Genomic DNA, 17,294 nt, shown 5'->3' with positions numbered 1-17,294 from the left:
TTTGGTTGTACCTAAAGGTTTGAAAGATCTTAGCTCCCCAACCAGGAATTGAACCCCAGCAGTGAAAGTGCTGCATCCTAACCACTGGAATGCTTGGGAAATCCTTGGGGCTTGTACTTTTTAAATCAACCCATTTTCTTTTGATTTTTAAAAGCTAATTTAAGAAAATATATAAGCTCCTATGACCAAAATTTGTAAAAGAATAGGAAGTTACTAAAAAAGTGTTAGTTGCTCAGTCGTGTCTCACTCTTTGAGACCCCATGAACTGTAGTTCTCGGGCTCCTCTGTCCATGGGACTCTCCAGGCAAGAATACTGGAGTGGGTAGGCATTCCCTTCTCTGGGGAATCTTCCCGACTCAGGGACTGAACCTGGGTCTCCTGCACTGAAGGCAGATTCTTTGCCATCTGAGCCACCAGGGAGGAAGCCCAGTAAGTTACCGCAAGTACTCAAATAGAATTGAGTCCAGGACCTACCTAATATAGAAAGCTAAATCTGATTCTGGGTCTTACGTGCTTTGGGATTTTTTTGCCAGATGTCAAATATTTTTGCCTTAATTCTTCTAAATCAGTCTTTTAATGGCTTTGTACTTTTGTCAAGTTTTAAATTGCCCCAGTAGAACAAAAACTAGATTAAGATAGAACATGGAGAGGAGACTTCTCTAGTGGTTAAGACTCTATACTATACTCTGTACTTCCGATGCAAGGGGTGCAGAGTCGATCCCTGGTTGAGGAACTAAGATCCTACATGCCATGAGGAGTGGCCAAAAAATAAAATAAAATAAAATATGATAAAACATGGAGAATAAAAACCTCTTTTTACTCTGTATCCCTTTAAAGAAAAGGAAATAGAGTAAAAAAAAATGTACAGTTTCAAGGAAGCTCAGAGAACAGTTCAGAAAGACACCAAATAAAAGTAATTTTAAAAAATGATCCAAATTAAAAGCATAATTTTAAAATCTATGATATATTTGTTATACCTGATTAATATTAATGCTGGTTATCTTCTCATCAGCTCTTTCTATGACTTTCAGGACGACTTCAATCATCTCATAGTCATAGGGATCCAACTGCATAAAAGCAAAAATACATCAAAACTGAAGATGTTGCCAGGCTGGTTGATGCTGCTGGTTATGTTCATCGGCACAGATTATAAATATAACACCTCAGTAAATTACCATGTTAAATTAGATTATTCTTTTAAAAAATGAACTAACATTTTCTCATCTCTAAAGTCAACTCTTAGAATAAACACATGTGCTTTAAAACATTTTGAAAGCTCTTTTTTAAAAAAACCTGTATGAGGCAAAGTTGGTTGAATAAAGAAAAATGTTCTTAATGGACTAAAAATCTAGAAAAATAAACATATCAAAATTTTACAATTTTATAAGATTTTTAAATTAAAATTCTATTCCTGTCTTTTATGATGAGAAAATTAGAACAGGATAAAACTGACCTTTTCTTGGAAATGACATAATTAAGAGTGTGGGCCCCCAAGTAAAACCTTTTCAAAGGACTTCATTCCAGCTATAATCACATACAAGCTACAAAATCTAGCTGGGTGGTATATATATATGCTTATAAAAAGAAAGGAAATATTTCCTTTGTTCCGTTTCTGCCCACATACCATTACTTAAAAAAAACAACTTAAATGCCAACTAAATTCACATGAATAATAACACTGAACAAAGTGAGAAGATGATTTCTATAGTACCTATAGATTTTGAGCTCGTCCATATTATTTTTGGTTGAATTACAGACAAAACTTTAACTGAAGTATTTCTTGTAGTCATATAATTTTATTTCCCCATCCATCCACCTTCATTCCCCCATCAAACTACCCCTTGATCTCAAAGTTCCAATTCTCAGACGATGTCCAAAAAAAAAAAAAAACAGACAAGAGCACAAATACACTTCACAAGTGTATGAAGGTATTCCTTGAAACAACTTACAGGAATCAAAATTTGCAAACAATGTAAAAGTCCATTCATAAAAGCCTGGCTAAACACAGAATGTCTCATCCACATAATGGAATAATAAATACATATCTGCCAAAAATGGGAGAGATGTCTATTTATTGACATGTAAAATATGTTAAATGAAAAAAAGAGAGTAAAGGGTAGTATATTTAGTCTTTAAGGGATTAGATCTGATAGAGTGCCTGATGAACTATGGATGGAGGTTCGTGACATTGTACAGGAGACAGGGACCAAGACCATCCCCGTGGAAAAGAAATGCGAAAAAGCAAAATGGCTGTCTGAGGAGGCCTTACAAATAGCTGTGAAAAGAAGAGAAGTGAAAAGCAAAGGAGAAAAGGAAAGATATTCCCATTTGAATGCAGAGTTCCAAAGAATATCAAGGAGAGATAAGAAAGCCTTCCTCAGCGATCAACGCAAAGAAACACAGGAAAACAACAGAATGGGAAAGACTAGAGATGTCTTAAAGAAAATTAGAGATACCAAGGGAACATTTCATGCAAAGATGGGCTCCATAAAGGACAGAAATGGTAGAGATCTAACAAAAGCAGAAGATATTAAGAAGAGGTGGCAAGAATACACAAAAGAACTGTACAAAAGACATTCATGACCCAGATAATCACGATGGTGTGATCACTCACCTAGAGCCAGACACCCTAGAGTGTGAAGTGAAGTGGGCCTTAGAAAGCATCACTATGAACAAAGTTAGTGGAGGTGACGGAATTCCAGTTGACCTATTTCAAATCCTGAAAGATGATGTTGTGAAAGTGCTGCACTCAATATGCCAGCAAATTTGGAAAACTCAGCAGTGGCCACAGAACTGGAAAAGGTCCGTTTTCATTCCAATCCCAAAGAATGCTCAAACTACCGCACAACTGCACTCATCTCACACGCCAGTAAAGTAATGCTCAAAATTCTCCAAGCCAGGCTTCAGCAATATGTGAACCGTGAATTTCCAGATATTCAAGTTGGTTTTAGAAAAGGCAGAGGAACCAGAGATCAAATTGCCAATATTTGCTGGATCATCAAAAAAGCAAGAGAGTTCCAAAAAAACATCTATTTCTGCTTTATTGACTATGCCAAAGCCTTCAACTGTGTGGATCACAATAAACTGTGGAAAATTCTGAAAGAGATGGGAATACCAGACCACCTGACCTGCCTCTTGAGAAACCTATATGCAGGTCAGGAAGCAACAGTTAGAACTGAACAAGGAACAACAGACTGGTTTCAAATAGAAAAAGGGAGTACGTCAAGGCTGTATATTGTCACCCTGCTTATTAAACTTATATGCAGAGTACATCATGAGAAATGCTGGGCTGGAAGAAGCACAAGCTGGAATCAAGAATGCCAGAAGAAATATCAATAACCTCAGATATGCAGATGACACCACCCTTATGGCAGAAAGTGAAGAGGAACCGAAAAGCCTCTTGATGAAAGTGAAAGAGGAGAGTGAAAAAGTTGGCTTAAAGTTCAACATTCAGAAAACTTAGATCATGGCATCTGGTCCCATCACTTCATGGGAAATAGATGAGGAAACATTGTAAACAGTGTCAGACTTTATTTTTGGGGGTTCCAAAATCACTGCAGATGGTGATTGCAGCTATGAAATCAAAAGACTCTTACTCCTTGGAAGGAAAGTTATGACCAACCTAGATAGTATATTAAAAAGCAGAGACATTACTTCGCCAACAAAGGTCCATCTAGTCAAGGCTATGGTTTTTCCAGTGGTCATGTATGGATGTGAGAGTTGGACTGTGAAGAAAGCTGAGCACCGAAGAATTGATGCTTTTGAACTATGGTGTTGGAGAAGACTCTTGAGATGTCCCTTGGACTGCAAGGAGATCTAACCAGTCCTAAAGGAGCTCAGTCCTGGGTGTTCATTGGAAGGACTGATGCTGAAGCTGAAACTCCAATACTTTGGCCACCTCATGCGAAGAGTTGACTCACTGGAAAAGACCCTAATCCCCGGGAGGGATTAGAGGCAGGAGGAAAAGGGGATGACAGAGGATGAGATGGCTGGATGGCATCACCGACTCGATGGACATGAGTTTGAGTAAGCTCTGGGAGTTGGTGATGGACAGGGAGGCCTGGTGTGCTGCAATTCAGAGGGTTGCAAAGAGTCAGACATGACTGAGCGACTGAAATGAAGTGAACTGAACTGATATTTAGTCTAAGATCTACGGTATCTACCGAACTATTAACTTTTTATCTATAGAAGTGGGATTATAGGGAAATTTACTCTTTTTTGGAAATTTACTTTTTGATTTATACGTTTCTCTGTAGTTTGATCTTTTCCAAAGAATATTTGCTATTTTTAAAAGTCTGGAAAAAAAGGGCTATTTTTATTTTTTGGGGAAAAAAAAAGACAGGAAAAGTGCTATATTAAACTATAATTAGGAATACAGAAATCTACAATTTTCTGAAAATACTTTACAAAAAAATATAGGAGTTACTTTTCCAATTTGTTACCATATATCTGATTAGTTAAGGGTAGGAGGGATGTTAGAAATGACCCCGACGCATTCATTTCACCATTCATCTACCTTATGCAGTATTCCACTAAGACTGATGACCAAATCTTTTGTGCTCGTCAGTAAAGGAACCATTTCGAGGGCTTTGGCCAGGAGTTTGGAACGCTGCTGCTTTATGGATCCCGTGCTCACATCTCCCTGGCTCTGGCTGGCATTCGTGTTGTGGAGGAGTGTTTCAATGAACAGCTGAAGGGCCGCATCGGCATCCAGCTGAAACGTGCTGAAATGAGTATTCCGTTACACATGAGTCTCCCAGAACGTGTGCCTTTCTAGACAGAGCTTCTCACAGAAAACTCAGGTTTACATATCACAATTTTAAAGTCATCTTTGAAATTCTAAAGGTCATCTAAATTTATTCAGTGGGACTGCCTGAGGCAAAAGAGTCACTGACAACCAAAGAAAAATCACCAACATCATGTAAGCATAAAGATGGTGAAATGAGCCTGACAAAATTAGAGCTCTTTAAATTTCACAAAAGAGGTCAATACCAGAAAACAACAGGCAAAAATCTACCAGTTTAAATTAAAAAAGAAGAGGGAGTGTGTGTACCTCATTCTGGCTTTGCAGCAGTCCAAACTAAAGAATGGCAGAGTTTTGTTACATTGGAATACAGGTAAGTCAGAGCTACTTAGAGCTAAGAGTAGCCTCCAGTTCCTGACTTCCAAGTCCAGGATGGTGACAGCCAGGGACAATACTCCCCACCATCCACAAAGACAACGAACTAGATCCCTATCTGGTGAGGAAGGGCACTCAGCAGTCTCATTATCAAGAACTCAAGATTCTACTCATCTGTCACAAACTGAGTGAGGGTTACGGCATCCACGGTATTTTAGAAATGATCACTTATTATCTGATTTTGAGTAGGGCACCTTATGGGGTATGTTCACTCATACGTAACTTGGTGATAATATACAATAAAAATGAAATGAGATGATGTGTGGAAAACCACTTTGAAACTAATAATGGGCCAGCAGATTTAATACCTAAATTTATCAGGCAGATACAACTGAGATGCAAATTATAAATTGTTTGATTGTTCTCGCTACACTAAGCTGTATCTATAAATAACATTTAGTCTTAGATTTTTTTAAGTTATTTTTAAAAAAAATTCTCCCTAAATCATACTTTCCACCAATTTTAATTTAAGATTGCTTTGAGCCCCTAAGTTGATCTGATACAGAAGTTTACTTGTTTGGAAGAACATCCCAAGCTTCTCTGATCATGTAAATGGTCTGGATTCTGGAACAACCCAGATTCCTGGGCCTCAGCCCAGATCCGCCGAATCAGAACCAACAGCGGGACCCAGGAATCTGTATTTGTAACCAAGGGCCCTAGGTGATGCTTATTGTGAGGCAAGCTGGGAAAACACTTAACAGTAAGTTTAAAAGGTGATATATAAGAGAATTTAATCTGGTTTGGATTTACTCAGTGTGGGGCTGAGTAAAAGAAAACACCAGAGGTCGTGGGTCATATGTAATAATCATTGTTAATCACTGTGTTCTCTCATTAGGATGACCAGTTTGTTACGCTAACAGCAAAAATACTATTGAGATTTAAAGAATTACCTGCAATATTCTAGAATGACGCTTGTGTCCATATCTATATTCTTCACGAGAGCTTTGATGAGGTCTTTCTTGGTGAGAAAATGTTGCCTGAAAACTGGCTGGAAAGAAATCTAGAAATAAAAAGAGCAAAAGAAAAAACCTGCTAAACTGAAATGTATCAGAATAAGGGTACCATCATGTCATGCCCTTTCACTGTCCACTTTTATAAAGAAACATTTTTCTACAGCTCCTTCAACTTTTACATTACTCAAGCTGAACATCACTCTGAAATTTCAGGTCCAAAATCTCTCAGTCATACTAACCCCTGGCGCTTCATCACTAAAGTATGGCAGTTAGCAATGAACAGTCTCATTCTGGAATAGGAATGAGGCTTCAAAATACATATTCAAAATATATTCTACGGTGGTTCCATTCCTGATAAGTCAACTATTTGCAAATAAAATAAAATGCTTTCATTCATAGTAAAGAAAACAGGATTTTGCTCTTGTAAATTGAAAAACAAGGGCCACTCACTGCTCCCTGGGAGGAGTTGCTGAAGCTAGTATACCTGTATTTACATTTACATATATTATCTTTAACCTACTAACACACAAAAAAGTATGAGGTTAAAGGGCAGGCCTGGAATAGCTTTAAATGTCAATTAATACTAGATACATTCCTAATGAGATGGCTTAGTAGATGAAATATCAAGCTTCTAATTTACTTAAAAATAGAGCAAAACGAAAATAAGGCAAAAAGTCCTTATTTCTTTGAGATTGAAAATGTGGGTACTTCATATACCTAAAACTTATGTGCCACAGTTTATATTTACATATAACTCTCCAAAGGGCTTCCCTGGTGGCTCAGTGGTAAAAAATCTGCCTGCAAAGCAGGAGACGTGGGCTTAATCCCCTAGAGGAGGGCAGGGCAACCCACTCCAGTATTCTTGCTGGGAAAATCCCATGGACAGAGGAGAGGAGTCTGGTGGGCTACAGTCCATGGGGTTGCGAAAGATGTGGAAACGACTAAAGTCACTGAGCACGAGCATGAGCAACCTCTCCAAAAGGAAAGGACAATGAGTCCTTTGTTTTACATTTTTCAGCTGGGTAATTATCAGAATGGATGAAACTTCAAAGCACTTGAAGAATACTCACACCAAGTTTACTAAGACGAATACCCCACCAGGCATCAGTACTGAGTTCACAGAACTTAAACTTCGTTTCTATTTCCTGACAGAGACTGGCCAACTGAGAGCCCACCAGAGATATTGCCTAAAAAGTTAAAATAGAATTAAAATTAGGTTGCAAATAGAGACTGTTTTAATACTTTTTATGCAAAACTCAACAATAAAAACCATAATTTTCAGTCTTTCCTTATGGTAACAGTTAGAATGTTTCATGTTGCTTTGTAAACCATCATTACTTACACTTAGGTAATAACTGCTTTGGTAATTTGGCTTTCAGTGAGTGTGATGCCATAAATTTAGTCTGGGTTTCTTTCATAAGAAAAGGCCCAATTTGAGCTATCCTACAAGTAAAATCCCACAAAGGGCAAATTTTAAAACAAACATTAAAGACAAGTTTTGCATCCATTAAACTTGCCCTATGAAAAAGAACTGGCCCGTGAATCTAAGGTTTCAAATACACTAGAGTAAGTATGGGCAGTGAGGTTCTGTGGCTGAATACAGATTTAAGAAATAAAAAAATACAATTCCCTGGGTTGAGCAATGCTTAGGACCTGCATATGCAATCTCTGGAGTGTCACTAGTTAAGGAAAAGCTGGGAGAAACCATGTGAGTTAGCTTGATGATGCTTCTGCTAAATCTTGAAAATATGGTGCCAAAGCCAGTTTTATTTCTTTCGCTAAATCATTAATTCTTCAGGAACCGAAGGTGTGCCTCCTTAGGTCATACCAATATTTTGTCGTAATTCTGCCATGCTTTATCTGTGAGCTTCCAGAGATTCTCAAAGACTTCTTTTTGTGGTAAGAGAGTGCAGTACCCCAGTGCCAAGTCGAGATCCACCAGGCGACAATTAAATACCTGTAGGGAGAAAGCACCTGGAGAAGCAAGTTCCTCACAATTAAAACAGAACTCGGTCTCTAAAGGCTGATTTGCCACTAAATTTAATTTTAGACTCTAAGAAAGAACAAGCGTTGCACAAAAAGTTATTTATAGTAAAATAGTTCCAACTTGCTGCTTAGGTTTCATGTCTTTTATCACTATTACAAATTTAAGGAAAGCAACTCTAACAAGTCCTATGTGACAGAGCACCTTACCTTCAAAAGCAACCAGGGTGAGGACAGTGGGGAGGGAGAGGAACTCAGCACAAATACTCACTTTGTACAAGAGAGTGGTGGCATTTCCCCTGATAAACGTAACAGCTTTCTCTTTCAATTCCATAACAACGTGCCTGGATTTAACTAATGGGGCGTCTTCAAACAACTTCTAAAAAAAAGAAAAGAATCCTCAGGTCTATTTCTATGAGCACTTTGAAAACTCTTCTTAAATATTAAGGGAACTTTGAAAATTCACCATGATATGCAAACAGCACTGTCATTTAATCTGTAATGACAGAAAGCTGGGATGTGAAGGGGAATTAACTGGGAAAGGACAAAAATAGAGCCTTTTAAAATACTCTGTACCAAAAAAAATAAATAAATAAATAAAATAAAATACTCTGTACCTTTATTATAGTGTTGGTGGCAAGGTGAAAGTACATTGGTTGACATACTTAAAATATGTGCATTTTAATTTTGAAAGCTATACTTCAATAAAGTTGTTTTTTTAAAAAAAGAAAAACTGGCATTTAGTAAATATCAATAGAGTAGTAGAAATGAATGCAGTTCCTTCTGAGACCAGCTTCATAAGCAAGATATCAATAGACAGCTTGTCTTCTAGAGTCTTTTCATAATGTTGTCAGGTAATAATTATAATAGTTTGGGCCACAGTAAAAACAAAGAGCAGATGGACAATTTCCGATAAAATGCAAGCATACATTTTTGTAGATGTTCAACAGATGTTTCCTAAACCTGGCAAATAATCCATCTCCTTACTACAAAGCCAAATGGGAAAACGTGGGCCCCCGATTCCTCTAACAGTGCTTTTGTATCTATATTCTTGCAAACTGAAAGTATTTGTTCTTAAAATAATACCTTTTCACTCAAACTGGGATTCATGAAACTTGACATAGAGTGCTGAAGGCAGGTACCAAAGGAACCAACTACAAATTTTAGGGCCAGTTCCCACTGACTAGATTCCTGAAGGTTCTGAAGCAAGGCAGAGATGGAATCAATAACAGGTAACATCAGGCTGTCTCCTGTGAAATGATAAAAAAGAATTTTACTTGAATAAAAGTATTTTAATCTTTAGATTTTTTTTTAAACAAACAAAATCATATTTAGAAACTGTTTTCAGGGATGGTCTACTTCTTCAATGCACATAATAGTCATAGAATTGGTTCTCAAAGTTAGTAAATGAGAGTTAACAAGAGGCCTGATTGAAACCGGAAAATAGCTAAGTACATGGGTATGGAGGTACTTTGATTTTAACTTGCTTATTCTGAGATGCGTTAAGTCATGAGTTGAAGAAAACCACTTCTCCACTTGGAAGACCAAAATGTAGAACAGATTCATAAAAGTTAACACTAGATAAGCCAAATGACCCACTCTCCTGACTGTTTGGAAGAGTAACAATGTAACAGTAGTAACTAAGAAACTTCACTAAGGACACTGTATCAGGTTCATATTCAGGATTTCAAGAACTTTCTGTACTGGCAAATTTACAAAATTGAAACACAGTGGTTATATGTGTCTGATGCCAAATACCTTCACTGGTGAAGCAGTACGGTAAACTCGTAGAATCCAAGGGATATCTCTTGCTTTCTAGAAAAGAGAGTAAACTCAATAACTCTTTTATAGAACACATAGTCCCAAGGATACTTTAATATTGTGCTCTTATCCAATAACGTCCTAAAGCAATCTGCTACTTAAAAAACGCAAGTATACATATAGACAAATACACAGAAAAGTGTACATCCAGACCAAGAAACAGAACACTATGAGCTCCCAGAGGTCACCCCCTTGCCTCCTTCTGGTCAACCCCCCAAGAGTAACCACTATCCTCATTTCCAACAGCATGGCCTCCTTATAGCTTGTTCTTTATGTAAATGAAATCATACAATATGTATTTTTATTCCTTGCTTCATTTGCTCAGCAGTATGCCTACAATAAGGAGAAGGGCATGGCAACCCACTCCAACATTCTTGCCTGGAGAATCCCATGGACAGAGGAGGCTGGCGGGCTATTATCCATAGAGTCACATAGAGTCGGATACAACTGAAGCAACTTAGCACACATGCACTCATGCCTACAATTGATTCATCCATGTTACTGTGTGTAGCTCCAGTTCCAAACCCAGAAATACACAGGAAAAAGATACTACACAGATGAGATTTACCAGCCAGAGGTACAAGTGATGAAATCAATTCATAGATGACAGGGAGCACCATCTGTGACTCGAGAACTATTCCATCTTCACTGAAGAAGTCACAGTAAGACCACTCCTCATATGGATCTTTATGAGTTCCGAAAGAAGTCTAAATATCAAAGAGTACAGAAAACACATAGATAAGGACACTGTGGGACATAGATAGCCTCTTCACTGAGTAGAATCCAGAATCAGATCTATTAGAGCCAAATGTAATTTTAGCCAGACTATAAAGTTTGTTTCTTCTGGTCAAGGGCTTAAAATAATGCTGCTTTAAGTTAAACTGTTGCTCAGGGAATTTCCTGGCAGTCCAGTGGTCAGGATTAGGTGTGTTCACTGTGGGGGTCGGGGTACCATTCCTGGTCAGGGTGATCCCACAAACTGTGAGGTCAAAAAAAAAAATTGTTACTCTGGACAATGTCCAGAGATGCCATGTTTGAGGCCCCCTGTTTCAAAAGAGTGCAAATTAAAGCCAAAAAATGTGTGACTAGAAAAGAGAAGTGGTCTCATGGTCTTAAGTAGTTCTCTGGTGCAGAGTAAGAAAATACAAGAGGTAGATTCAGTATTTTTCTAAACTATGCAAATAATTTAAGAGTGGTGTATAATGGATTGGGCTGGGGTTTTGTTTAAGGAAAAGAAATTCAAAGCAATTTACTTTCATGAGAATTCCACAATCATCCATTTGACACTGTCTGGAAAGCTCTACTGCCATCAAAGTATATTTACAGAGTTCTAAGGCATCCAGCAAAAAATCTGAAAGTGGAGAAAAATCATTAAACTATTATTTCATGTGTTTAGAATAACAACAACAACAACAAATCTTTTTAATAATTACCATTCAAATTCTAAGACAGGCCACAAAGTAGAGAGAAAGGTTTTCACATAGCTTTGACTACCCTAAATAATACAGGTCAATATTTTTCTTAAGCTTGATTGGAAAGTAAGATCAGATATGGGGAGGCAAGGAATTTCACCATCCCCTTAAAGTGAGTATTGTCAACAGTCAGAAATGACATTGTTGGGACTTCCCTGGTGGTCCAGAGGCTAAGCCTCTGCACTCCCAATTCAGGGGGCGTGGGTTCGATCCCAGGTCAGAGAACCAGATCTCACATGCTGCAACTAAAGACCCCGCATGTTACAACTAAGACCTGGCACAGCCAAATAGATAAATAAATATTAAAAAAAAAAAAAGACACTGCTAACTTTGGAAATATTTTAAAATAGTAATCCCCACAGAGATTCAATTATAAGTGTCCCTTTGTGAAAGGGGGTAATGATCTCTCCATATCTCCACATGTCCAACTGTAAGGGGATAGCATTAGCTAGACAAAAATGGAATGAAGCAGAGAACATAGAACTATGTAGATTATAAATCTTGTCACCTGGACTGCAGATGGTGGCAGCCTGGCATGCAAGGTCATGTATCTCGGAGGGAAGATTCAGACCCATAGGTACTGTCATTGGAACGCCACTGGCCAACATGTGACACAGCTTCTGACACATCAGGAACAGGAACTGCCCAGTGTCAGCGTTGCAGTGATATTTAAACAAGTCCCTTTGGAAGAAAGCAAGTATCAGAAGTTAGAATACTCACATGGAAAGCAGATGTGTTTGCCTTACTTAGACTAATATATAATCACTAACAACATGTACAATGTCTTTAAATGTTTTCACAGTATACAGTGAAAACTTGCTTGGGGTACTGTTGTAGTGCAAGAGGATCTACACTCAATGGCTCAGTTATCTGAACCATTCAGATACTTGGGGGGCGGTCAGTTACTAGACTTCTATGCCCCCTTTTTCTGACCCAGGTGACCAAGACAGGCTCTCAGGGTGAGAAACCAAGAATCATTTCTAAGGAAGTGAAAGGGTCACCAGCCCTACCTATCTTTTTAAATTTTTTATTGCTTGTTGAAAATAAGACATAGCTTTTTAAAAAATGCTGATTACATTATAGCTGCTTTACAATGTTGTGTTAGTTTGTTGTGCAGCAAAATGAATCAACTACACGTATACACATACATATGTGTATATATATCCTCTTTTTGCTTTTTGGGATTTTCCTCCTGTTTAGGTCACCACAGAGCAGAGTTCCCTGTGCTAGACAGTAGGTTTCCACTAGCTATCTACTTCATACATAGCATCAACAGTATATATGTGTCATGTCAATCTCCCAATTTACCCCCTCTCCCCCCAATGCCCTTGGTGTCCATATGTTTGCTCTCTACATCTGTGTCTCTAGTTTTGCTTTGTAAATAAGATCATCTATATCAATTTTTTTTCAGATTCCACATATATGTGTTAATATACGGTATTTGTTTTTCTCTTTCTGACTCACCACCAGCCCCATCCTTATCACCAAAGAAATAAATGAAGTCGGTGTTCCTTTCTGATAAGCTGTGTGATCCGGGGACCAAGAACTCACCTGCATTTTCTCAATGCAGCTTCCACGTCCCCATCACTCAAGGCCCTCAAGGTCAGCTCGGCTTCCAGCTCTTGCCTGGACAGCTGCAGGGCCAGCGCCTGCCGGTGCAGCTTGGACTCGGCGCTCAGTCTCCGCTCCTCGGCGGCCCGGGGCGCGGCCGGCCTCCGCGGCTCGTGTTTAGCCTGTGCGACTCGGTGAGCTTTAATGTGCTGCTCCCGGAGCGCTGCCACCAGGGAACGATTGCTGTAATCTTCAAATGCAAGAAAGACCTCAAAGTTCTCCTGCAGCAAGGCAAGCAAGACAAAGCCCCATGTCTATTCAGTTCATCCACGGTTGAACATCACTGGTGTGTCATGAACCTCTCTTTTCTCCCTTGTAAATTAAGAATTTAAGTCTCTCTATTTCAAAAGTAACTTATATAAAGGTTGAGACAGGGGAAAATATCACTTTAACCCGGGGTTTTTCTAACTTCAGCACGGCTGAGTGTATTTGGCTCAGTAATTCTGTTGTAATTCTAAACCTACTGTAATTCTAAACCTAGCCCTGAACAGAAGGAGAAAGGGGTTAAGTTTGTGCAATTCCACCCTGGCGGCTTGAAGGAGCCAGCTTTGCTTTTCTCTGTAATAACTCCTGGTTGGCTTCTAACTCCAGAACTAGGATTTATTTTTCCGACCCAATAAAAAAAAGTCCTCCTGAAGCCCAAGGAAGGGCACCAAGAGGCAGCGGCAGTAAGGGAACGTTTTTCTTTGACACCACACTTTAGAGCAGGGTTTCTCTATCTGCCAGATAATTGTTTCCTGCAGAGGCTGTCTGGGTACAAGAGGTTGTTTAGCAGCATCCCTGGCCTCTCCCCACTACACCTGGCACAAGCAATGTTCCACAAATAGTAGCATAACTAAACACGACTTTGCTTAGATCAAAACTGTTGCTTTAAAACATCTGTAATTTTCAAATTTAAGAAGAATGTGGAGAAGTTAACTCCTGGGTTAACTCCTAGAGAAGCTGACTCCAGGGTGCTTTAAATGAAAACATCTATTGTTTAAAATGGAAGGTCTCAAACTTTAGCGGTGCAGCACCTCTATATACTCTTCTAAAAATTATTGATGGGGGCTTCCCCGGTGTCTCAGTGGTAAAGAATTTGCCTGCCAGTGCAGGTGACAGGTTCGATCCCTGGTTTGGGAAGATCCCATAGGCCGAGGAGCAACTAGGCCCGGGAGTGCAACTACTGATGTCTGCATGCCCAAGAGCCCAACAATAGAAGCCACCACCATGAAAAGCCTGAGCACTGCAACTAGAGCATACCCCCTGCTCTCTGAAATTAGAGAAAAGTCTGCACAGCAACGAAGACCCAGCATAACCAAAAAACAAAATAATTTTAAAAATTATTGAGGGCCCTCCCCCAAATTTTAATGAGATATCTATCAATATTTACTATATTGGAAATTAAACAGAAAAATTTAAAATACATGAGCAAATAAAAATGCACATTCTATCAGCCTTTAGAGGGACGATGTTATCACAGCATGAAGCCTCTGAAAACCCCACTACTCTCATGACAGAATATGGATGGAAAGAACAAATCACTTCTTATTTTTTCTATAAATATAGTTTTAATATCAAGGACTCCCTGAGAGGGTCTCAGAGACCCTTGGGATTCCATGGGCTATTCTTTGAGAAACTGCGATACAATAAATTGTGATAAATTATTTCTTCTTCCCACACTTCGAGATAAAACAGTTGATAGTTAAATTTGCCAGTGTATTTACTTCAAGTTTTCACAAAGAGATCCTTGTATGTACTCCATTTCCTACTTATCGGTGAGCCCTGATAGCCTTTCTATTTACAAAGTCTTTTCACATTAGAAAGGACCTGGAGCCAAAATAAAGTTAATTTCAAATGTCACATCTGAAGACACTTAATCCGTTTAAAGTGAACAGAAATTAATTTTCAAGAAAAAGCAAACTGTCTAGGATGAAACTATATAGAAAAAAAGTAAAGACATTATGAAGTAGACAGTCATCTTTCGGACCAATTTCTACATAAAATGTGCTGTCTTTCACAATATTTTGAGATGCTGTGGTTTCTTAGTTTCCTCCTCTGTAAAGGAGAATGGTAATAGTAACCTCTAGGGAGGAGCTACTGTGACAATTAGCACATGAGAAGCCCCTGGAATGATGTCTAGTACATGGTAAGAGCTGAGTAAGTAACGGCTACTGTTAGCCATCATTCAGGGTCACTGGAATTAAATAATCTATACAGATACCTTAAATCAAAATGGTTTTTTAAAAAGGCATAAACGATTGATAGAATATAGTTTAAAAAGAGAGTTGTTATTTAGTCACTAAGTAGTGTCCAACTCTGCAACCCCATGGACTGCAGCACGCCAGGCCTCTCTGTCCTTCACTGTCTCTTGCAGTTTACTCAAGTTCATGTCCATTAAGTCAGTGATGTTATCTCATCCTCTGCCCTCTTCTCCTTTTGCCTTCAATTTTTCCCAGCATCGGGGTCTTTTCCAATGAGTCAGCTCTTTGTATCAGGTGGCCAAAGTAATGGAGCTTCAACTTCAACATCAATCCTTCCATTGAATATTCAGGGTTAATTTTCTTTAGGATTGACTGGTTTGATCTTCTTGCAGTCCATGGGATTCTCAAGAGTCTTTTCTAGCATCACAATTTGAAAGCATCAATTCTTTGTCACTCAGCGTTCTTTATGGTCCAGCTCTCACATCTCTACACAACTACTGGAAAAACCTTAGCTTTGACCATATGAAGCTTTGTCAGAAAAGTGATGTCTCTGCTTTTTAATACGCTGCCGAGGTTTCCAATGAGCAACTGTCTTCTAATTTCATGGCCACAGTCACCATCCACAGTGATTTTGGAGCCCAAGAAAAGAAAATCTTTCACTGCTTCTGCTTTTTCCCCTTCTATCTACCATGAAGTGATGGGACCAGATGCCATGATCTTAGTTTTTTTTAATGCTGAATTTTAAGCCAGTTTTTTCACTGTCCTCTTTCACCTTCATCAAAAGACTCTTTAGTTCCTCTTTGCTTATATGCTGGTATTCGGGTCAAGAATCAACAGAACCTTACATGGAACAACTGAGTAGTTCAAAAAAGAGAGAACATTTCTTAAAAAGTTAAAACAACATAGAATTGCCATATGACTCAGCAATTCCTCTCCTGGGTATATACCCAAAGGAACTGAAAACAGGAACTTAACAGATATTTGCACATCCATGTGCAATGCAGCATTATTCACAACAGCCCCAATGTGAAAACAAACTGAGTGGCCATCAAGAAATAAACAAAAATGTGAGAGAGCTGTACAGTGGAATATTATTCAGAGGAAGGAAGGAAGTTCTATACATCTTAAATAAATGAACCTTGAAAACATTATACTAAGCCAAAAATGTCAGGCACAAAAAGACAAATATTGTATGATTCCACTTATGCGAAATTTCTAGAATAGGCAAATTCATAGAGATAAAAAGTTGATTAGAGGTTACCAGGCGCTGCGGGAAGAGTGGAATGGGGAGTTATACTGCTGAACAGATGCAAAGCTTCTACCTGAGGTGATAAAAAGCAGACACCAGTGACAGTTGTACAACACTGTGAATGGAGTCAACACCACTGAATTGTATATCGAAAAATGGTTAAAATGGCCAATTTTACATTGTAGTACTTTACCATGATTTAAACAATCAGTAATGCAGTACACCGAAAAAGTTACTGAATTATACATACACTTCAAATGGATGAGAAGTATGGTACGTGAATTATATCACATTAAAGTTGCTTCCAAAAAAAAAGAGACAGTGGTAAAGAATCTACCTGCCCAGTGCAGGAGACACAGGTTCAATCCCTGGTTCGGGAAGATCCCACAAGTGGCGGAGCAACTAATCCCCGGCACCACAACTATTGAGCCTATGATTTATACGCCCAGAACCACAACCATTGAACCTTTGCACCACAATTACTGAAGCCTATGCGCCGCTAACAAGAGAAGGCCCCACAATGAGAAGCCGGAGCACTGCAACTGGAGAGTAGAGAAAAACCCTGCACAGCAAGGAAGACTCAGCATAGCCATAAGTAAATGAATAAATAAAATTACTTTTTTTAAAAAGAGAGAAGGAAAACCAGTATATCCAAAGTTCCTGAAGGCTAGTAGTGCAGAAAATCTTGAGGAACTGATCATTTATGTTAAATGCACTGATCAGTCAGGTAATAATGTTCAACATGGCTTAACTTACCTGTAAGCTAGCAACAGTTTTAAATTGTTTCAAGGTTTCTTCCCATTCATCCTTCTTCTGCAGATTGTCTGTAATTCAATTTTTTAA

At 38.6% G+C, this 17,294-nt stretch overlaps 1 protein-coding gene across 2 annotated transcripts in view; it reads right to left on the bottom strand.

The window, feature by feature from the left end:
- Nucleotides 1-17,294, bottom strand: part of KNTC1 (kinetochore associated 1) — a 70,345-nt gene that overhangs the window by 18,073 nt on the left and 34,978 nt on the right. For both annotated transcript variants that reach the window (XM_065904322.1, XM_065904323.1), the window contains exons 33-45: nt 17,208-17,275; nt 12,960-13,240; nt 11,917-12,089; nt 11,190-11,287; nt 10,505-10,643; nt 9,874-9,930; nt 9,202-9,365; nt 8,387-8,494; nt 7,961-8,089; nt 7,203-7,319; nt 6,070-6,179; nt 4,517-4,724; nt 978-1,067 (exon numbers count right to left, since the gene is read on the bottom strand). In XM_065904322.1, the coding sequence (XP_065760394.1) occupies nt 978-1,067; nt 4,517-4,724; nt 6,070-6,179; nt 7,203-7,319; nt 7,961-8,089; nt 8,387-8,494; nt 9,202-9,365; nt 9,874-9,930; nt 10,505-10,643; nt 11,190-11,287; nt 11,917-12,089; nt 12,960-13,240; nt 17,208-17,275 (1,742 nt within the window). The remainder of the gene's footprint in view (nt 1-977; nt 1,068-4,516; nt 4,725-6,069; nt 6,180-7,202; nt 7,320-7,960; nt 8,090-8,386; nt 8,495-9,201; nt 9,366-9,873; nt 9,931-10,504; nt 10,644-11,189; nt 11,288-11,916; nt 12,090-12,959; nt 13,241-17,207; nt 17,276-17,294) is intronic.

This window comes from Muntiacus reevesi, chromosome 13 (genome assembly GCF_963930625.1).
Source record: "Muntiacus reevesi chromosome 13, mMunRee1.1, whole genome shotgun sequence".
Taxonomy (NCBI): Eukaryota; Metazoa; Chordata; class Mammalia; order Artiodactyla; family Cervidae; genus Muntiacus; species Muntiacus reevesi.
This window is presented reverse-complemented; position numbering and strand designations above follow the sequence as displayed.